Consider the following 21954-nt stretch of genomic DNA (forward strand, 5'->3'; position numbering starts at 1 on the left):
CAAGAGTGAAACTCTTGTCTCAAAAACAAAACAAAACAAACAAACGAAAAAACAAACCAGAATCAAATGAAAGTAATAAGAAGGTCCCTCTGGATATGTTTTGAAGATCAGATAGCAATAAAGGAATAATATACCTTAAAAGGTCTCAAACATACAAAAAAAAAATTAATGGGCAGAGTTCTTATCTGCTACTAAAACAAATTTAATTCCACATTCTCAATTAGCTGTGCATATGTGGGAAGAGGAAGGCACAGCAGCCCAGATCATCAAGAAATGGTCTCCATTTGATTTTGAAATACATTTTATTTATTTTTAATTTTTAAATTTTTTAAATTTTTTGAGACGGAGTCTTGCTCTGTTGCCCAGGCTGGAGTGCAGTGGTACGATCTTGGCTCACTGTAACCTCTGTCTCCCGGGTTCAAGCGATTCTCGTGCCTCAGCCTCCCGAGTAGCTGGGACTACAGACAGCCGCCACCACACCTGGCTACTTTTTGTATTTTTAGTAGAGATGCGGTTTCGCTATGTTGTCCAGGCTGGTCTCGAACTCCTGACCTCAAGCGATCCGCCCGCTTTAGACTCCCAAAGTGCTGGGATTATAGGCGTAAGCCACCACACCCAGCACACTTTATTATTTTAAAGGTAGAGTTCTCTCATTGCTAACATTTAATTCTGGCACAAGTCCATATAAACCAGTTCCACTGAGAGGGGAAATGAGTGATAACGCATGTTTAGTTGCAGAAGCAGTTTAGAATTACAAATGGGCCATAGATAATCTGTTCACGGAACCAAAAATATGTGTAGCATATAAAATCTAAGAATAAGGCAAAGTGTAACTGTACTGAGACGGTATGTTTGCAAAACATTATATATATTTTTTTATTCACTTTGTCCCCCAGGCTGGAGTGCAGTGGTGCGACCTCAGCTCACTGCAATCTCCACCTGCCAGGCTCAAGTGATCCTCCTGTCTCAGCACCTCAAGTAGCTGGGACTATAGGCATGAGCCACCGCGCCCGGCTAATTTTTGTATTTTATTTTATTTTATTTTTTCGTAGAGGCAGGGTTTCACCATGTTGCCCAGGCTGGTCTCAACTCCTGGGCTCAAGTGATCCAACCGCCTTGGCCTTCCAAAACGCTAGGATTACAGGCGTAAGCCACCAGGCCCGGCCTACAAAACAGTTTAAATATAAGTAACAAACTAATTCTTACCAAAAGCAGCACATTCATCTATCAACAGTAACCTCTTCTTAACAATGCCTTATGATGGCCTACTTTCATTTAAATTACAGTTTTGAACTTAGAAATGCAAGGACTCTATGTACACAGACTGGATGATCTGGATATCCACCCATTTAGAAGGGGTGGGGTCCATGTGGAAATGTGTTCTAACACTAAGTAATCAAATTTTCTTTTTTTGAGATGGAGTTTTGCTCTTGTTGCCCAGGATGGAGTAAAGGGGCGCGATCTCAGCTCACCGCAACCTCCGCCTCCCAGGTTCAAGCAATTCTCCTGCCTCAGCCTCCCGAGTAGCTGGGATTACAGGCATGCACCACCATGTCTGGCTAATTTTGTATTTTTAGTAGAGACGGGATTTCTCCATGTTGAGGCTGGTCTTGAACTCCTGACCTCAGGTGATCCACCCGCCTTGGCCTCCCAAAGTGCTGGGATTATAGGCATGAGCCACTGCACCTGGCCGCCAAATTTTCTTTTTTAAAAAAGAAGCAGTCTTTCCTTTGATCATCTTTTAAAATGATCAATTGTCACTTTCTTTGAACAGCTCTAAAGTGGGGGGAGAAGGCAGTAGATAACACTTTAAACTCTTGTCATTATACTTTCCAGATCAGTTAATTATATACTCGTTGCAAGTATCTAGATGGGATGTATCATGAATATATCCAAGAATATCTAGGCCAGGTGCAGTGGTTCATGACTGTAATCCCAGCACTTTGGGAGGCCAAGGCGGGTGGATCACCTGAAGTCAGGAGTTTGACACCAGACTGGCCAACATGGAGAAACCCTATCTCTACCAAAAATACAAAAAGTAGCCAGGCATGGTGGCACGCGCCTGTAGTTCCAGCTACTCAGGAGGCTGAGGCATGAGAATAGTTTGAACCCGGAAGGCGGAAGTTGCAGTGAGCCAAGATTGTGCCACTGCACTCCAGCCTGGGCAACAGAGCGAGACAGACTCTGTGTCCAAAAAAAAAAAAAAAAAAACAACCCACAAAGAATATCTTTTTTTTTTTTTTTTTTTTTTTTTTTGAGACGGAGTCTCACTGTGTCTCCCAGGCTGGAGTGCAGTGGCGTGATGTCGGCTCACTGCAAGCTCTGCCTCCCGGGTTCACGCCATTCTCCCACCTCAGCCTCCCAAGTAGCTGAGACTACAGGCGCCCGCCACCACGCCCGGCTAGTTTTTTGTATTTTTAGTAGAGACGGGGTTTCACCATGTTAGCCAGGATAGTCTCGATCTCCTGACCTCGTGATCCACCCGCCTCGGCCTCCCAAAGTGCTGGGATTACAGGCTTGAGCCACCGCGCCCGGCCACACAAAGAATATCTTAAAGTACCAAGTGAAAAGTGAAGAAGGAAGTAGGGTAAGAGGGAGAGTAGAGCATGTAAAGAAAAAAAAAGTCAATGAAGATATTTTAAAAACCAGAGTATACTGGTATTTGAATTTATTTCTTCTTTTTTTTTTTTTTTCTCACATTATCTCAGAGAAAGATAATCTTATCTAAAAGCTCAAAATGAAAATAAAAGAAATATTAGCTAAAAGACAGGACAGATTGATTTTAACAACACGTTTCCCGTAAGTCCTAATTAAAAGGCACTGGAAAATCTTTCTGTTAAGAAAAGGAGAATAAATGGACCTTCAACGGGCTCTTTACAAGCGAAGGCATTTTCGTGACCCAGTGAACAGTCTTGTAAAAGGGAGATTTATAAGGGACTTCCAGGAAGGAAGAGTTCAGTAATTTTCTAACACTGAAGCAAAATAATGGGAACTAGGTTTACCATCTCCAAGACACAACCCCTATTTTGCTAGACTGGCGACAAATATCAAAGTGCTCAGCCAGGGCCACTGTCAAGCTAAAGAACATCAAAGCCGACAGATCTGCCTCTTCATATCCTAGGGATACTGTTCTAAAGCAGCCCCTGGTTTCCTATCTCCCTGTAAGAACTAGAACTGCTTTTGCTAACACCAAGTACTGCACAGTAAATTCCTCTCAAAAGCACGGTTTATCACCCCCACCCTCTTGTGGCTTAATCCTTTAATTCATTTCAATGCCAAAAACTAGGATTTCCTGAGGACTGCCACAGGATGTACAACAAGCAGCAGGGGCCAAGCTTAAAGCTGCTGGTTCAATATAATCAGAAGTTTAAAAGAACGGTTGCTAATGCACAGCCAGAAACAGAGCGCCCTCTATAAAAGGCAGAAAAGAGACCAAGTGCCTGTGAAAGATCAAGGAACTGAGTTTTAACGGGTGCCAACCCACAGGCAGGACAGAAAGTCTTTTGTTTGTTTTTGAAACCAAGTCCCACTCTGTCGCCCGAGCTGGAGTGCAGTGGCACGATCTCGGCTCACCGCAACCTCCACCTCCCGAGTTCAAGTGATTTTCCTGCCTCAGCCGCCTGAGTAGCTGGGATTACAGGCGTGCGCCACCACGCCCGGCTAATTTTTGTATTTTTAGTAGAGACGGGGTTTCACTATGTTGGCCAGGCTGGTCTCCAACTCTTGATCTCAAGTGATCTGCCCATCTTGGCCTCAGAAAGTCTTAATAGACTATTCTACTGTCCTCTGTTGGGGCCGGAACATATCACAGGCTACTCTGAGACAAAGAGATAAGGAATGTGAACACTGTAGTAATGTATCTACCCACAGATGAAGACAGCTAGCAAATAAACGTAATCTCTGGTAAAGGCTTGGCTTGGATTTAAATGAACAGTTTTAGAGGTAGAAGGCAAGACAATAAGACAATCAGAGTTTCACAAAACGATTAATACTAAACATTTTAACAACTTTATAGTGGGCAGGGCCATTTGTAGGTTATGTACTAAAGAATTTGAGGATTAATAGGTTATAAAAATACAAGTAGCCAAAAAAAAAAAATCAAGTAAAACAAAATAATTATTTTGTTAGTTATATTCCAACTAGCCTTAGGAACCATGACCACAGATCTCTGAATCCTTAGTTCTGTTTTCTTCCTGCACCTAACTGGTTTCTAACTTCTCCACCTATGCCACTGATTCAATCAGCAAGAATCATCAGTTGTTCGGAAGGGAGTGTCAGCATCCCAGGCATTTAGAGTTCCAGAAACAACCAGCAACTTAGCTCTGCCACCAAATGCCTGTCTTACAAGCCAAACATTTCCCTCATTTATATCTTGACATCCAATTTATTTTCCTTTTTCAATTACCATCAATCAGTAGAGTTGCTTTGGTTCTCTCTGAGGTAAACAAAAGAAAAAAAAGAGTTGTCAAAAAGACAATCCTCTTTTTCTTCTTCTAGTCCTCATCCAAGCTGGAATGCAGTGGCGTGATCATAGCTGGGCTTGTGCAATCCCCCCGCCTTGGCCTCCCAAGTAGCTATGATTCCAGACATGTACCACCATGCTTGGCTAATTTTTAGAATTTTTTTGTAGAGACAGAGTCTCACACTATGTCATCCAGACTGGTCTCAAACTCCTGACCTCAAGTGATCCTCCAGCTTCAGCCTCCCAAAATGTTAGGATTACATCCCAAAATGTTAGGATTACCACATCCAGCCTAAGGTTTTCTTTTCAATGCATATTCTAGGGCCTCATCCACCAAGACTCAGTAGTGTGGGTGGAACAAACTAGAATCTTCATTTTTAACAAGCAGCAATGGTTCTGAACTGGGGCCTTACATTAGAAGCATCCGAGGTGCTTTTAAATAATACCATGCCATGGCAGGGAGGCCTCGCCTTGAGATATTCGATGGGTTTGCAGAAGGTCTCTAACATTGGCACTATTTTTTTAAGCTTTCCTATGTGTAAGCAAGGTACGAACCACTGTACTAAAAGTACCGCTGATGCAGGTGGTCCATGGACAAAGTTTGAGAACCAGGGCTTCAAAGAATTCATGTTAATGAGGTCCTTCTGAACCTCTGACAAAGACTCTCTCCGTTGACCAAACTTGAGTCAGGCTCCTCTTGGAGTCCTTTCTGGTAAGGGCTCCTTATCAGAAGGAGACCTTGGGCCTCCCTCTCCATTCTTGTAGAATCCAGTTTGAGCAATAATCCTTCCAAGTCAGATTAGAGAAAATCCCCTGTATGACTACCCCTGGTATCTTATCACCCTGGCCTACCTTCAACAAGAATGCTGAAGGCAACCATCATCCCCCTTACCCTGATGTTTTGTCTGAGTATTTTTCTATCCACTCACTCACACCCTGTTCCCTGGCTGTAAATTCTCACCTGTCCTTACTGGAGTCAGACTACAGCCCACCCTCTCCCCCACTGGAAGACCCCACTGCAGTGGTCCCTATGCTTATTATCATGGCCCTCTTGAAGGAAGTCTGTCTTATCATGTTTCACAAGTGCCAGGAATAATTTTTTCTTTAACACCTCACTCTACTGCCAAAGTAGATGGCAGGGAGATAGATACAAATAAAATATTTAGATAATTAGAAAAACCATAGGTGACAATTTTAAAAAATCAATTCCTTTTTGGAAAGCTTTCTAATCTGGCAAGCTCTTAGAAGGATCAGGCTCTTTTCTTTTCTTTTCTTTTAAGATGGAGTTTCGCTCTTTTCTCCCAGGCTGCAGTGCAATGGCATGATCTTGGCTCGCTGCAATCTCCACCTCCCAGCTTCAAGCCAGTCTCCTGCATCAGCCTCCCAAGTAGCTAGGATTACAGGCAGGCACCACCATGCCTGGCTAAATTTTTTTGTATTTTTAGTAGAGACGAGGTTTCGCCATGTTGGTCAGGCTGGTCTCAAATTCCTGACCTCAGGTGATCCACCCGTCTCAGCTTCCCAGGGTGCTGGGATTACAGCGTGAGCCATCGCGCCCGGTGGGGTATCACGTTCTTACTGAGAGCAGATTCCATCTATTAGGTCACTTGTTTATACATATTAACTACCTGCTATAAAGTTGGGGAACAGCTAGGATCAAGTCTATCTGATGAAAAATAAAGCCCTCAGACATAATTCTGGGTGGGGGGGGGAGCAATTCCAATCATGTGAAGGTTTAGAAAGTTAGAATTATTCTTCAACAAACAATAGATGCTGGGCATCCTAATAGCTAGCTTCAAACTAACTCTGAAACAAGACACAAAAGGAGAGAATGCTCTTGTTGCAAGAAACTTTTAATAGCATTTGGATCTGGAAGAAAGAGACAGCAGTGGAAGAAAAAATAGACATACCATGTTGCAAAAGCTCTTGAGTATTCGGAATCGATTTCTGATCCATGGAGAGAAAACCTGGAGGCAAATGCCCAAAAGGGCTTTCATTTTTTGGGCTGATTACTCACAATTAAACTTTGGAAAATCAGCAGATTTGGAAAATTAGCAAAAATTAGAGATTATAAAATAGTCTTGTTTCAACAAAATGCTAACTATCATCATGCAACCTCAGAAGAAGCAGATGGAGTTAGAAAAGCTACATTCTAGCTGGAGACAAGATATTGAGGAAGCGTGTCCCATACGTGAGCCCAAACTTCTCCACCTGTAAAGTGGTCATATTGCTTGCTGATTTCAGAAGGCTTAAGCCATTGGTTAAAAGGCCTTTTGTGCTCAATAATGAAGCAGCTACTTCACAAAAGGAAAATCTTTTTTTTTTCTTTGATTGCTGATAATTTACTAGAGTGACAGTATCCACAGAAAAATTTCATTTATATAGAAAGTTATTATATAAGAAACTTAAAATATGAGTTTGCTTCAAAAAATTAGCTGGTTTTAAGGAAGTTGAAGGTTTTAGGGGAGTGGGAGTGAGTGAAGGAGGAGGCTGTAGAAGGGAATGGAAGAGGAAACTGAGAAAAGACAAGCTGAACAAAGGAAGAATTTATCTGTGGCTCTGAGACTAGTTCTTCCCAGGAATCTTACCTCTACTACTGGACTGTTTTTTCAAAGGCAGAGAACAACTATTGTTCAACTCTGCATCTCCCACACAGCATATCTACCACTACGTATAGTAGTTGCTTGATAAATGTTTAACAAATGGTGACACACTTTTTTTTTTTTGAGATGGAGTTTGGCTCTTGTTGCCCAGGCTGGAGTGCAGTGGCACATCAGCTCACCGCAACCTCCTGGGTTCAAGCGATTCTCCTGCCTCAGCCTCCTGAGTAGCTGGGATTACAGGCATGCGCCACCATGCCTGGCTAATTATTGTATTTTTAGTAGAGATGGGGTTTCTCCATGTTGGTTAGGCTGGTCTTGAAAGCCCGACCTCAGGTGATCCACCCGCCTTGGCCTCCCAAAGTGCTGGGATTACAGGTGTGAGCCATGGCGCCAGGCTAAAACAAGTATTTTTTTTTTCCCCCAAACAACAGCATTCTAAGCAGAAAGTCACAAAACAGGAGGAATCTAGTCTGATTCGTGGCATCAGATAAACTGCTAAACTGTACTGTGGGTAAGAACAAAACAGTGCTTACCAGAAAACTTAATTTTCATTCCGATGAATTTCTAATAGTGAAATAAATTACTTTAAAGCACAACAAAGAAGAAAGTCAATACCCAAAACTTCCTAGGCTCAGGAAGCATGGTGCTTGATGGGAGAGTTAAAAGCTGTCAGCCCGAAGACAGGCAGGGAAGTCTCGATGACCCCCTCCTGGAAAGGCTGCGTTTTCTCAACACTTCTAACCCTTCGGCACGGGAATCTTGGAAAGCTTTTTTCTTTTTTCCCCAAAGAGACAAGGTCTCACTATGTTGCCCAGGCTGGAGTGCAGTGGCTATTCACAGGCGTAATCCCCCTACTGATCAGCAGGGGAGGTTTTAACCTGTTCCGTTTCCAATCCGGGCCAATTCACCCCTCCTTAGGCAAGCTGGTGGTACCCTACTTTCGGGAGGTCATCATACTGATGGCTGAACTTGGTGCAGACATGTCTCTGGCAGAGTGTGCTATAGCCCAGGACTCTTGGGCTCAAGCGATCCTCCCGCCTCAGCCTCCCGAGTAGCTGGGACTCCAGGCATGTGCCACCGCACTGTCCTGGAATGTCTTTTTTAAGTATCTCAGTTCTCTTAGTTTTTGACAGTTCCCTGGTATTCTCAAGGTGATCATTTAACACTTCATTAACAAGTCTATTACTGGAATTAATTCAAATGAGCCAAACCTAGTTTTAATTAAACCTCAATCTGCTCAGGGTAGTCTTTTTTCTCCTGTATCAGTAGCTGCCTGCATGGGCCCAGTTCCTTTCAAAACAAGGAAGTATAAAACTCTATAAAAGTGTTCTGACATTATTTAAAAATTTATCTATTAAAATATACCTATCTAGTTAATTTGGTTCCGTAATTTGGTCATTCTGGCTCAACATTCAACTATTCAAGCAATGTTACAATAAAGTACTTGAAGAACCCACTGATTTTCTGGTATTTCCAATCATGCGTGCATTCATTCAGTCATTCAATAAATTTACTGAAAGGATCCCAGATGTCACACACTAAGCTGGGTGCTATGCATGTTATTATTAACTACACCTTTGGACAGAAATAAAATGCATCAAAGCACAGCTCTGGAAAATGGAAAAGCAAAATTTTAGTTGATTTGGTCAAACATTTTGCCTTGACTCGTACGTAGATATTACAGCTAAATTTCCGTTAGTGGACATGGATTAGTGATGTATAAAGTAAAAGTCAGAATTTCAAATGTCTAGTGGAATTTACCAGAATTTCCTAGGCCTCATTTTTTCTACTCCCTGGCCTATGCTAACTCAGTATTCCCACTCCAGGTACAGGCAACCGGGCAGCACAATTCCCATTCATTATTACCTCACCTGGAATCCTATTGAAGTTGCCTTGCAATATCGGTCAACCTAGTCATATGTCCTGTTCTTCCTTGGGAAAAGGATAGAAACTGGAGGAGAAATGTGGAAAAAGTTGGGAGGAAGGGGAAAGGAGTCTCCGCTCACAAAGTCGCGTGGAAACTGGATCTCACCTTCCCTTGCATGCTGCAGCTTTTCTGAAGGCTCTGTACTCTCACCAAAGAGCAACATTTCTTCACACAAAAAGATGAAAACACTTAACAATAAGCAACCACATACTGTCTATGTATGTGTTTAAGCCTTACTTTCAATACCAGGTGCTTAATGTACTCTGGAATCCCAACAATAACAAAGTTTTCATGATAAAAGTAATACATTCACTGACATGGTCTGGATGTTTGTCCTCTCCACATCTCAGGATGGAATGTGATCCCCAGCGACGGAGGTGGGGCCTGGTGGGAGGTGTGTGTGTGGGTCATGGGAAGGATCCCTCATGAAGGCCTTGCTGCCATTCTTGGGTAATGAGTGAGTTCTCGCTCTGAGTTCTCCCAAGATCTGGTTGTTTAAAAGAGCATGGTACTTCTCCCTTTTATGAGACTCCATCTCAAAAAAAACAAAAAAGGCTACAAATTCTTTGACATGCCTCCACTGGGGAGGTGGAATCTAGTTCCCCACCCCTTCAATCTGGGATGGCCTTAGTGACCTGCTTGTTAACAACAGGTCAGAAAAGGTCATGCGGCTTCCGCCAGGTTCTTTGGAATGCTTGCTCTCTGAAGCGTTCTTTCTGGGTACCCAGTCACGATGTTATGAGGAGCCTAAGCCACATGGAAAAGATACATGCATGAAGGTGCTCTGGTCAACAGCCTCAGCTGAGGCTGGCTCCAAGTCACTCCAGCCCAGGTGACGAGTGGAGAAGCCTCCAGGTGATCCCAACCATCAGCTATCTCAATCTTTCCAGACACTTGAGTCTTCCAGGCCAGCCCCAGACAACGGAGCAAAGACAGGTCATCCCTGTTGTGCCCTGACCGAATTCCTGACCTGTGGCACCTGTGAGCATAATCAGATGGCTGTTGTGTCACACCACTAAGCTTGGGGGGTGGCTAGAGGCAAAAACTAGAAAACGGGTGCTGATCCAAAGTCTATATATAATCACCATGTTTCATTTCCTCACTACCAGCACAGCCCAGATTTTATCATTTAGTACAGGTAAGTCATTTATCTGGGGGTAATGTGTCACACAGATCCATGTTCTAGAACAGGGCAAATAAATTATCCAGTGTTAACTTTGATAGCACTTAGCCATTTCTTAGTCACCTAAACCTGTGTGCTGAATCAGTTAAGGTAAGTGTGCCTATGTGAAGTACCTAGAGAAATGATAGCTATATGTATACATATGTGTGTGTATATGTCTGTCTCTCAGATTCACACACACAGTTTCCACTAACACCACAACAGAAGGAGAGCAGATATAGTTATAGCTGTTATCAACAGGGAGCTACTCACAGGCTCCACAATGTGTTTGCAACATTAATAAGACAACTTCTTCAAGAAATTAATTCGCAAAACTGAAAATGATCACATTTCACTACTTCCAAAAATCTCTCATTAGAGATAACAAGGATCTAGCACAGATCAGAAAAAATGTTAACGTAAAATTCTGATTTAAGAAAACAGTCGACTGGGGGTGGTGGCTCATGCCTGTAATCCCAGCACTTTGGGAGGTTGAGGCAGGTGGGTCACCTGAGGTCAGCAGTTTGAGACCAGCCTGACCAACATGGAGAAACTCGGTCTCTACTAAACATACAAAATTAGCCGGGCATGGTGGCACATGCCTGTAATCCCAGCTACTCGGGAAGGCTGAGGCAGGAGAATTGCTTGAATCTGGGAGGCAGAGATTGTGGTGAGCCGAGATCACACCATTGCACTCCAGCCTGAGCAACAAGAGCAAAACTCCGTCTCAAAAAAAAAGAAAACAGTCAGCTGGGCACGGTGGCTCACACCTATAATCCCAACACTTTGGAAGGCCAAGGCAGGCAGATTGCTTGAGCCCAGGGGTTCAAGACCAGCCTGGGCAACATGGTGAAATCCCATCTCTACAAAAAATACAAAAAAAAATGGCCAGGTGTGGTGGCAGACTCCTGTGGTCCCAGCTACTCGGGAGGCTGAAACACGAGAGTCATGTGAACCTGGGAAGTGGAGGCTGCCATGAGCTGAGATCATACCACTATACTCCAGCCTGGGAGACAGAGCAAGACTCTGTCTCAAAAACAAAAACCAAAAAACCAAAAAAACAAAAAAACAAAGAAAACAGTCAAAACCAATCAAAATCAGACGTGCCACTTTATTCGATGCAAGCCAAATCAATCTTACAATAAAGTATTACGTAACTGTAGAGTGGAGAGCTCATGGCTGATAATGTGAAATCTTTTACAAATGCCAAACTGACTTTATAAGCATTAAAAAAGCAACAAGTGAAATTATTGTCTTATACATGCAATGAAAATATTTTTTAAAGTAAAAACAGACACCCACTTGCTCCCCTTTTAGTATCACTGTTCTGCAGTCAATACTGCCCTCTGGTGTTGCAGAATAAAAGTCAAATGTCAGAAAGTGAACACTGCACTTTATTGTTCACAGTAGTATGTTTAAATCAAGGCATCTAGTTGGGACTACAAATCCCATCAAAGACAAAATAAACAGATTCAGGATGTCATTTATTATCTCCCGTATATGAAATTAGAAACTCTTTATAAAGGCATTAAATCAGGAATACTAATTTATGAAAACAGCAGCTCTAAACCATGCTGTTAATGAAACATCACTAACAGTGAATTACACCATCACATAAAATTATGCAATTCAAGAAAAACCCCAAAGGCATATTACCTCTGAGTTAAGAGGGTATGTAGGATAGTAAGAGTAAAGCCTCCCATCTATAAACAAGAAAATTCCACAGGAAGTGAGCCAGGGTCGTTCTCATGGCATATATATCAAACGCACTAAAAAAGTGTCCACGGAGGCCGGGTGCGGTGGCTCATGCCTGTAATCCCAGCACTTTGAGAGGCTGAGGTGGGCGGATCATGAAGTCAGGAGATCGAGACCATCTTGGCTGACACGGTGAAACCCCATCTCTACTAAAAATACAAAAAATTAGCCAGGCGAGGTGGTGGGCGCCTGTAGTCCCAGCTACTCGGGAGGCTGAGCCAGAAGAACAGCATGAACCCGGGAGGCGGAGCTTGCAGGGAGCCGAGATCCTCGCGCTGCTGCACTCCAGCCTGGGCGACAGAGCGAGACTTGGTCTCAAAAAAAAAAAAAGTGTCCACAGAAACCACATACCAGCCAGCTCTGCCTATCAGTAAACCTGACTATTTATTTTAGGAAAAAAGCTCAAGAAAAACAGCATGTTTGGCCGCTAGGTGGACTTATGCAATGTTTCAAGAAAAGAAAGACTTACCAAGGCTGGTGCCATCCTGCCCCATGATGCACTTCATGGAGGTGATGATCTGCTCCACTACAGGAGGTGACAATGACGTGGCATACACTGCACTATGAGAATGTGTGCGCAGGTAGTCTATCAGCTCCTGGGAAGTTCACAGAGGCAGATAAATAAAGACAATTCTTGCATTCACTGGCAATGTCAGTGCTTTCCTTCTAAGTTCTAGAGGACTCCTTGTTTCAATGGCACTGGAACAGGGACACTAATCTGAGATGCAAGGTCAACCAACATGGTCGAAGCATACCGCTGGCAACAACTGGGTCAGAGACATGGCAGAGTTCTTAGGTTTGGTTTTGTTTTTTAAACATGGAACAACATAGGAAAAAAACTAGTTTTAAAACAATCCTTCTAAATTTGGAGAATGTATCATTTAAAGTTAGAAATATGGCCGGGCATGGTGGCTCATGCCTGTAATTCCAGCACTTTGGGAGGCCAAGGTGGGTGGATCTCCTGAGGTCAGGAGTTCAAGACTGGCCTGAACAACATGGTGAAACCCCATCTCTACTAAAAATACAAAAATCAGCTGTGCGTGGAGGCGGGCACCTATAATCCCAGCTACTCAGGAGGTTGAGGCAGGAAAATCACTTGAACCCAGGAGGCAGAGGTTGCCGTGAGCTGAGATGGCGCCATTGCACTCCAGCCTGGGGGACAGAGTGAGGCTCCATCTTAAAAAAAAAAAAAAAGTTAAAAATAAATGAACAAGGCTGAGTTAAACAGCCTTTGTTTGGATTGCTGATGTGTTTGGATTGCTTTTTACATATAATGATTTAATTCCAAGTATCATAGAAAATGTCATCTGCAGCTCTCTGTGCCTGTAAAGCCCATCCTTCCAACCCTAAGTAACAGTTCTCTAACATCAACTTTAAGAGCATTAGAACTTCCTCCAGATATGCAGAAATGTACAAAATGATACAAATGTGAAATAAAACAGAAATGTATAAGGTCTTTCATTAAAATGCCAATGACATCTCACCGAATAAAGTAAAACTGTCATTTACAAGGATTTCAAAAAAAAATTAATTGTATATCCCTATTCTCTGATATCTTTTTATTTCACCAAATCTTTAAAATGTACGTACAAGAAGCTTTTGTACCAGAACAAATTAGGGAGACACAAATTTGGATATAAAACAGTTTTATCTCAAAAACATTAAAAATTGTACTAAAAAAACCAAAAGCACAAATATATTGTACTTAAATGATCTCCCAGAGTATTATTTTTCTATCCTTTGGTTCACAGTCACAAAGTTTACTAAAAAACAACAAACTCTCCAAAGTGAGCCTTGTCTCATTAACAAAAAGGAAAATTTGAGATAAAAAAATCTATCAAACCTGGCCGGGCGGTGTGGCTCATGCCTGTAATCCCAGCACTTTGGAAGGCCGAGGTGGGCGGATCACGAGGTCAAGAGATCGAGACCACCCTGGCCAACACGGCGGTGAAACCCTGTCTCTACTAAAAATACAAAAAATTAGCTGGGTGTGGTGGCACGCACCTGTAGTCCCAGCTACTTGGGAGGCTGAGGCCGGAGAATCCCTTGATCCCGGGAGGTGGAGGTTGCAGTGAGCCAAGATTGCGCCACTGAACTCTGGCCTGGCAATGGAGTCAGGCTTGGTCTCAAAAAAAAAACAAAAAACAAAACAAAAAAAACAACAAAAAAAACTCTATCAAAACTGATTAAAAGTCACTGAAAATGAGTTCTCTCTAAAAGACAATCAATTATTAAACGAATGACCTTTTTTTCTGAAATAGGGTCTTTTTCTGTTGCCCAGGCTGGAATGCAGTGGTATAAATACTCACGGCTCGCTGCATCCTTGATCTCCCTGGCTCAAGCAATCCTCTCATCTCAGCCTACTTGGGACTACAGGCATGTGCCACCACACCCAGCTAATTTTTTTACTTTTTTGTAGAGATGAAATCCCACTATGTTGCCTAGGCTGGTCTTGAACTCCTGGGCTCAAGTAATCCTCCCACTTCAGACTCTCAAAGTGCTGGGATTACAGGTGTGAGCCACTGTGCCCAGCATAAACATTCTTTAAGACTCCCAATATTGAGTTTTGAAGCAAAATTAAGAACATTTATGAGCACCTCCTCTGTGTCATATACAAACACCTGACATACATACATTATTTTTTCCCTAACACTGCAGTGTTCAAAAATAACAGCTTCGTTGAGATATAAGCCACACACCACAGAATTCACCGTTTTAAAGTACAATTCAGTGGTTTTCAGTATATCCAGAGTTGTGCCACTTTGACTACTAATTTTAGAACATTTCCATAACCCTGAAAGGAAACCTCATACCCATTAGCATTCACTTTCCATTTCCCCATCCCCTCCACCTCCGGCAACTACTAATCTACTTTCTGTTTCTATGCTTATTCTAGATATCACATATTTTAAAACATGCAATATGTGACTTTTTGTGACTTTTTTCACTTACCATAATATTTTTAAGGTGCACCCACGTTGTAGCATGGACATATATTACTTTTTAAACCCTTACTACAATCTTACAAACTAGGCATATTTACTTCTATTTTACTGACAAGGAAACTGGGAGGTTAAATGTTTTCCCTGAGGTCTAACAAAGTAAGCAGAGAAATATTCAGACCCAGGCCTGTGTCCTTATGGTTGACCACTTCCACCACACCACAGATTCTTACCTACATCAAAATTCACCATATGATTTTTTTCTGACTACAAAGACCCAGCAAAGGCAATTACGTCGTTAAAAAATTGAAAATACAATGCTTTGTAGTACCCCACCGCTGGCACAACTTTTTTCCTTCCTGTCTCCATGTTCACTCATGATACGTTTGTGTCCAAGAGCAAGGTGACCTGCTATTCCCATGCGCTCCCATGACAACCCCACTGTTTTTGAAACTGTGAGCACAATGCAAACCCAACAGAAGGCTGGGGCGGGCAGGGAGCACCACTGTGTGTTCTTTCACACAAGAGGGTATTCTATATCTCAGATCAGCATGTAGCTTAGAAAGAAGCTCAAATAAGAAAACAACAAACAATGAACAGAACCAGCCTTTAGTTCAGTGAGGAGACATCAGAATCACTCACTGGTATTAGAGCCTAAACCACAGGCAAATTTGGGGACATCCCAGTTCAGGGCCCCATCTGCTAGGCTTGAGGTACCAAATCTAGTTGCCAGTGATTTTATCTCTAATCGCTCATTCTCACGGCTCGTTTACCTTCTTGCCTCCAATATATCCTCCAGAAGCACCAAAACTCTTTGTGAATGTTCCCATCATAACATCCACATCCTCAGGATCTAGGCCGAAGTAGTCCACCACACCCCGGCCTGTGGGGCCCAAGGCGCCAATGCTGTGAGCCTCATCCAGATACAAGTATGCCTTGTACTTCTTCTTGAGGGCAATCACTTCAGGAAGACGAACAATAGATCCCTCCATGCTGGCAAAACATGAAAAAAATATATATACACATGTACACTGAGACTTTTTAAATCAAAATTAGGAGTTTGGCATTTCGTTATTATTCAGTTTACTGGTTTTTTTTTTTTTTCTTGAGACAGAGTTTTGCTCCGTTGTCCAAGTTGGAGTGCAGTGGCGTAATCTCGGCTTACTACAATCCCTGACTCCTGGGTTCAAGCGATTCCTGTGCCTCAGCCTCCCAAGTAGCTGGGACTACAGGTGCCTGCCACCACCACGTCCAGCTAACGTTTGTATTTCTGGTAGAGATAGGGTTTCACCATGTTTCCCAGGCTAGTCTCGAACTCCCAGCCTCAAGTGATACACCGCCTTGGCCTCCCAAAGTTCTGGGGGTTACAGGCATAAGCCAAAATGCCCGGCCGAGTTTATCTGTGGTTTAAACTGAAAAAGGCAGAGGAAGCCATGGTAAGGCAAAAGACTAGGGGAAAGAAAACTGGACTTTAAAAATGAGCACTGGCTGGGCGCGGTGGTTCACACCTGTAATCCCAGCACTTTGTGGGGGCTGAGGTAGGCAGATCACTTGAGGTCAGGAGTTCGAGACCAGCCTGGCCAACACAGCGAAACCCTGTCTCTACTAAAAATACAAAAATCAGCTGGGCGTGGTGGCGCACACCTGTAATCCCAGCTACTCAGGAGGCTGAGGCAGGAGAACCAGGAGGCGGAGGTTGCAGTGAGCCGAGATCATGCCACTGCACTCCCGCCTGGGCGACAGAGCGAGATTCCATCTTAAAAAAAAGCCCACCGGCCGGGCACGGTGGCTCAAGCCTGTAATCCCAGCACTTTGGGAGGCTGAGACGGGCGGATCATGAGGTCAGGAGATCGAGACCATCCTGGCTAACACAGTGAAACCCCGTCTCTACTAAAAAATACAAAAAAACTAGCCGGGCGAGGTGGCGGGCGCCTGTAGTCCCAGCTACTCCAGAGGCTGAGGCAGGAGAATGGCGTAAACCCGGGAGGCGGAGCTTGCAGTGAGCTGAGATCCGGCCACTGCACTCCAGCCTGGGCGACAGAGCGAGACTCCGTCTCAAAAAAAAAAAAAAAAAAAAAAAAAAAAAAAAAAAGCCCACCAAAACCACCAAAAAACAAAAAACAAGCACCAAATACAAGAGATCTTAATTCACAACAAAAAGAATTAAGATCACAGCAGATTCTTCTAAAGCTTGTAATTACAGGCAACAAGAGACTTTGCATCACATTGCACAGGCAATGAGAATGACACAAAAGAACAAAAAAAATTAGGTGGTAAAAATACGTGCAAAAGCTGTAAATGTTAACCAAAATAAAATATTTCTTTTTAATTTTTATTTATTTTTTATAGAGACAGGCTCTCACTATGTTGCCCAAGCTGGTCTCAAATTCCTGGCCTCAAGCGACCTCCCACTTTGGCCTCCCAAAGTGTTGGGATTACAGGCGTGACACACTGCACTCAGCCTAAAACAAAATATTTATTAAAATTAAATGATGTATAATTTGTTTTGACATATTAAAATATATATTCCAATTCTTGCCCTTACATATACGTTCCCTCTACAAACTAGAAAAATAAAAGACCCAAATAGAAAGGGAATTTGGTGACCATGTGGTATAATGGAAAGAATAATGAAGAACCAGACACAAAGACTTCTGTTCTAATGCTGACTCTGTTTCCAGGTATTTTAGCGATTTATAAACACTGTCTCCTTAGTTTCCAGAGGGGGACAGACTAATGTTGCCTTCAGTTAAAAAATTCTATGACTTCATGGGGCCAAGTCATAAAGGTAAGAATAATAAAGTAGGATTACCTATATATTCCTTCCACAAGGATGAGAATTTTCTTCCAGGGCCTTCGTGTCCGAGGCTGACCATAAACAATGGCATCTTTCAATAGCTTCTCTAGGCTTTGCATATCTACGACACACAAAAAAGAACAGAGTCATACCACATCTTCCTCTTTCCTAACTTTATTCTGGAAATGCAGAGATATATTTCTCATTTGGAAAGTATTCCTCAGATAGCAAAGGACATAATTAGAGTTAGGCAGAAAAAATCAGGGCAAAATTTGTGCATTATTGCCACCTTGAATTGAAATCCAAAACGTGACAAATGTTCAAAACCATCGAAACGTGACTGAAGGACTGTGGTGGTTGATTCAGTTCGTTAGCTTGCTTATGAAATGACCGGTGTCTCATGTTAAGTACCCTGCCATTAAGTTAGCTTCTCTATGTTTATCGAAAAATATAGAATCAAACTGTATCTCTAATCCTAGTGAGTCATTCGGAAATAAATGCGTAAAAAAGACAGAGTTAGAGTGTGAATAAACCATCACAGATACATACACCTCCTAAAAAAACAAATGCAAGGGGTAAAAAAAACTTCACAGTGTATGCTCCATTTCCTTTCACCTAGGACGTACTCAATAAATGCTTGTTAAAGAGCTCTGTTTTGGTACTGGGTTACAAATACACCCGTCTGGGGCATGTTTAAGTCTGTGTGTTAAGCAAGCCTGACAATTGGTTGAAATTGTTCCATGTTTGACTTCATCAGTTGTCTATTAACAACCAAGTTCTTGTGGTTCTCATGGTGGTTAATGGGCCTGGAAACAACTTGGCTGCTACTGCCATTAATGATGATCACAATTTCCCTGTTAAAGACAACTGCTTTGAAGACCATTGTTGCCACACTACAGATTTCATACTTAAACTACCTGCCCTGAAATGAAGTCCTTAAAAAAAACTCCCCAAAATTTAAGCAACATTAAGTCTGGGGAATACTTAATAGGGATGGGAGACATCCTATCATAAAATCTTTTTTTTTTTTTTTTTTGAGATGGAGTCTCCCTCTGTCATCCAAGCTGGAGTAAAATGGCGCAATCTCGGCTCACTGAAGCCTCCACCTCCAAGGTTCAAGCGATTTGCCTGCCTCAGCCTCCCAAGTAGCTGGGATTACTGGCACCCGCCATCATGCCAGGCTAATTTTTGTATTTTTGTAGAGATGCGTTTCACCATGTTGGCCAGGTTGGTCTTGAACTCCTGACCTCAAGTGATCCGCCTGCCTCAGCCCCCCAAAGTGCTGGGATTACAGGCGTGAGCCACCAAGCCTGGCCCCATCATAAAATCTGATTTTGTATTCTGTATTGCTTGTCACTGGAGGAAGGGGTTATAAAAGCATATGATTTTGCTCTTTGCAGAAAACAATTTTGACAGAAAAAGAAATAAGGTAATAAAAACAAAGAACACAAACACAAATAAGATAGTCTATGGTTGTGATTGTGCTTACGCATTCAGTAATTTTTAAGAAAAAAATCTGCATATGACCTAATCAAGATTCAGCACATGTACCCTACAGAAGTAAATTATGTCCTGACTCAAAACTTTCATTTTTTTTTTTTTTTTTTTTGAGACAGAGTTGCCAAGGTGGAGTGCAGTGGCGTGATCTCTGCTCACTGAAACCTCTGCCTCCCGGATTCAAGTGATTCTCTGGCCTCAGCCTCCTGAGTAGCTGGGATCACAGGTGTGTGCCACCACATCCAGCTCATTTTTTTATTTTTAGTAGAGGCGGGGTTTCATCATTTTGGCCAGGCTGGTCTCTAACTCCTGACCTCAGGTGATTCACCCGCCTCGGCCTCCCCAAGTCCTGCAAAGCCTCCAGTTCTTAGGCAGAGAGCAATGTATGGCAATCAGTTAAAGACAAGTAAAAACATATGAATTATTTTAGTTTTCTATGCTTATATACAGAAGGAGGAGAAAAATAATACTGGTCAAAATTTTAGATAAAAGAAATATCAGCCAGGTGTGGTGGCTCACGCCTATAATCTCAGCACTCTGGGAGACCGAGGTGGGTGGATCACTTAAAGTCAGGAGTTCGAGACCAGACTGACCAACATGGCAAAATCCCGTCTCTACTAAAAATACAAAAAAACTTAGCCGGGTGTGGTGGTGGGCCCCTGTAATCCTAGCTACTTGGGAGGCTGAGACATGAGAATCGCTTAAACCCAGCAGGCAGAGGTTGCAGTGAGCTGAGATTATACCACTGTACTCCAGCCTGGGTGACAGAGCAAGACTCTGTATCAGGAAAAAAAAAAAAAAGAAATATCTACAGCAGAATGCTTAACCGTATTATCTACTCAGAAAAAAAAAAATTCAACCTCTCTCCAATGTTATGCCCCCAAATTCCACATAAATTTAAATTAAAAATATATCGCAAAATTTCCAGAAGAAAACATGAAAGAATCATCTTGTGATCTGAGAATGAGGAGGGTACTGTGTAAAATCCAAAAGTTGTAAGACAGTAAGTGTGGCAACAAAAGCATTTTAATGAGTCTGCACGAGAAGACACTGAAAACAAAGTCAAAAATATAAAAATAGTGCAGTCTGGGCATGGTGAATCACTCCTGTAATCCCAGAATTTTGGGAGGCTGAGACAGGAGGATCGTTTGAGCCTAAGAGTTCAAGACCAACCTGGGCAACACAGAGGGACTTTGTCTCTATAAAAAATAAAAAACACTAGCCCGGCATGGTGGTGCATGCCTATAGTCCCAGCTACTTGGGATGCTGAAGCAGGAGAATCCTTTGGGCCCAGGAGGTCAAGGCTGTGGTGAGTTGTGGTTGTGCTACTGCACTCCAGCCTGGGTGACAGAACGAGACCCTGTCTCAAAAAAAAATTAATAAAATAATGCAACATAAAGGAAAAGCTAATTCATATAAAGGGCTCTTATAATCAGTAAAAAATAGAAACAATTTGAAAATGGCCAATTTATAAGGAAATACAAACACATTAACTTACAAGTAGGGTTTAAAAAACAGATATAAAAATACAATAAAAATGTAAAAAGTTGCTCTATACCTAATAAGCAATGAAATAAAAACTAACATAATATTTCCTCATTAGATTTGGAAAGATTTAAAATGATTCACTGAGTGAATGGCCAGTGAGCAGGAACAGTCAATCTCACACTGTTGAGTAAAATTCATACAGGATGCAAGCATGTGTATGTTCATTGTAGCACTATTCACAACAGCAAAGACACAGAATCATCCTAAATGTCCATCAACAGTAAACTGGATTAAAAAAATGTGGGGCCAGGTGCAGTGGCTCATGCCTATAATCCCAGCACTGGGAGTCCAAGGTGGATGGATTGCTTGAGCCTAGGAATTCAAGACCAGCCTGGGCAACATGGTGAAACCCCATCTTCACAAAAAATACAGAAGAAAAAAAACAAACCAACCAACCCTGGCCAGGCATGGTGGAATACACCTGTAATCCCAGCTGTTACGTGGCCGAGATGGGAGGATCGGTTGAGCTGGGGAGGTGGAGGTTGCAGTGAGCTCAGTTCATGCCAACGCATGCCAGCCTGGGTGACAGAGCAAGACTCTGTCTCAAAAAAAAAAAAAAAAAAAAAAATATATATATATATACACACACACACACACACACACATACACATACACCATCGAATACTATGTAGCTATAAAAAAGAATGAGATAATGTCCTTTGCAGCAACAAGGATGCAGCTAGAAGCCATTATCCTAAGCAAACTAACACAGGAACAGAAAACAAAATACCACATGTTCTCACTTGTAAGTGGGAGCTAAACACTGAGTACATACAGACACGAAGAAGGGAACAACAGACACTGGGGCCTACCTGAGGATGAGGCAGGGGAGGAGGAGGGTAAGGTTTGAAAAACTACCTATCAGGTACTATGCTGATTACCTGGGTGACAAAATAATCTGTACACAAACCCCCGAGACATGCAATTTACCTATATAACAATCCTGTACATGTACCCCTGAACCTAAAATAAAAGTGAAAAAAAGAGTTCATATAATGCTTAGAGGCAATTCGGAAAACTATTAAAAATGTATACTCTTTTAACCACGCATTCTGAGACTACTAAAAATTTATCCTAAGGCACTAACCAGATGACTGTACAAAACTGTAAGTGTAGTGCTATTCCCAGTAGAAAAACTTAGAAATGCCCTGATGTCCAATTGAGGGAGCAATTAAATGAAGGCACATGCAGGCACTGACTGCCACACTGGCATTTAAGAATGAGGTAGAGTCAGGCCGGGCGCGGTGGCTCAAGCCTGTAA

The 21954-nt window shown here is 42.4% G+C and overlaps 1 protein-coding gene across 1 annotated transcript in view; it reads right to left on the reverse strand.

The window, feature by feature from the left end:
- SPTLC2 (serine palmitoyltransferase long chain base subunit 2) overlaps positions 1 to 21954 on the reverse strand; it is a 111895-nt gene that overhangs the window by 35411 nt on the left and 54530 nt on the right. The window contains exons 7-9 of the mRNA XM_073997960.1: positions 17664 to 17769; positions 15625 to 15844; positions 12379 to 12505 (exon numbers count right to left, since the gene is read on the reverse strand). Of these exons, the coding sequence (XP_073854061.1) occupies positions 12379 to 12505; positions 15625 to 15844; positions 17664 to 17769 (453 nt within the window). The remainder of the gene's footprint in view (positions 1 to 12378; positions 12506 to 15624; positions 15845 to 17663; positions 17770 to 21954) is intronic.

The sequence above is a fragment of the Macaca fascicularis genome, chromosome 7 (genome assembly GCF_037993035.2).
Source record: "Macaca fascicularis isolate 582-1 chromosome 7, T2T-MFA8v1.1".
Classification (NCBI taxonomy): Eukaryota; Metazoa; Chordata; class Mammalia; order Primates; family Cercopithecidae; genus Macaca; species Macaca fascicularis.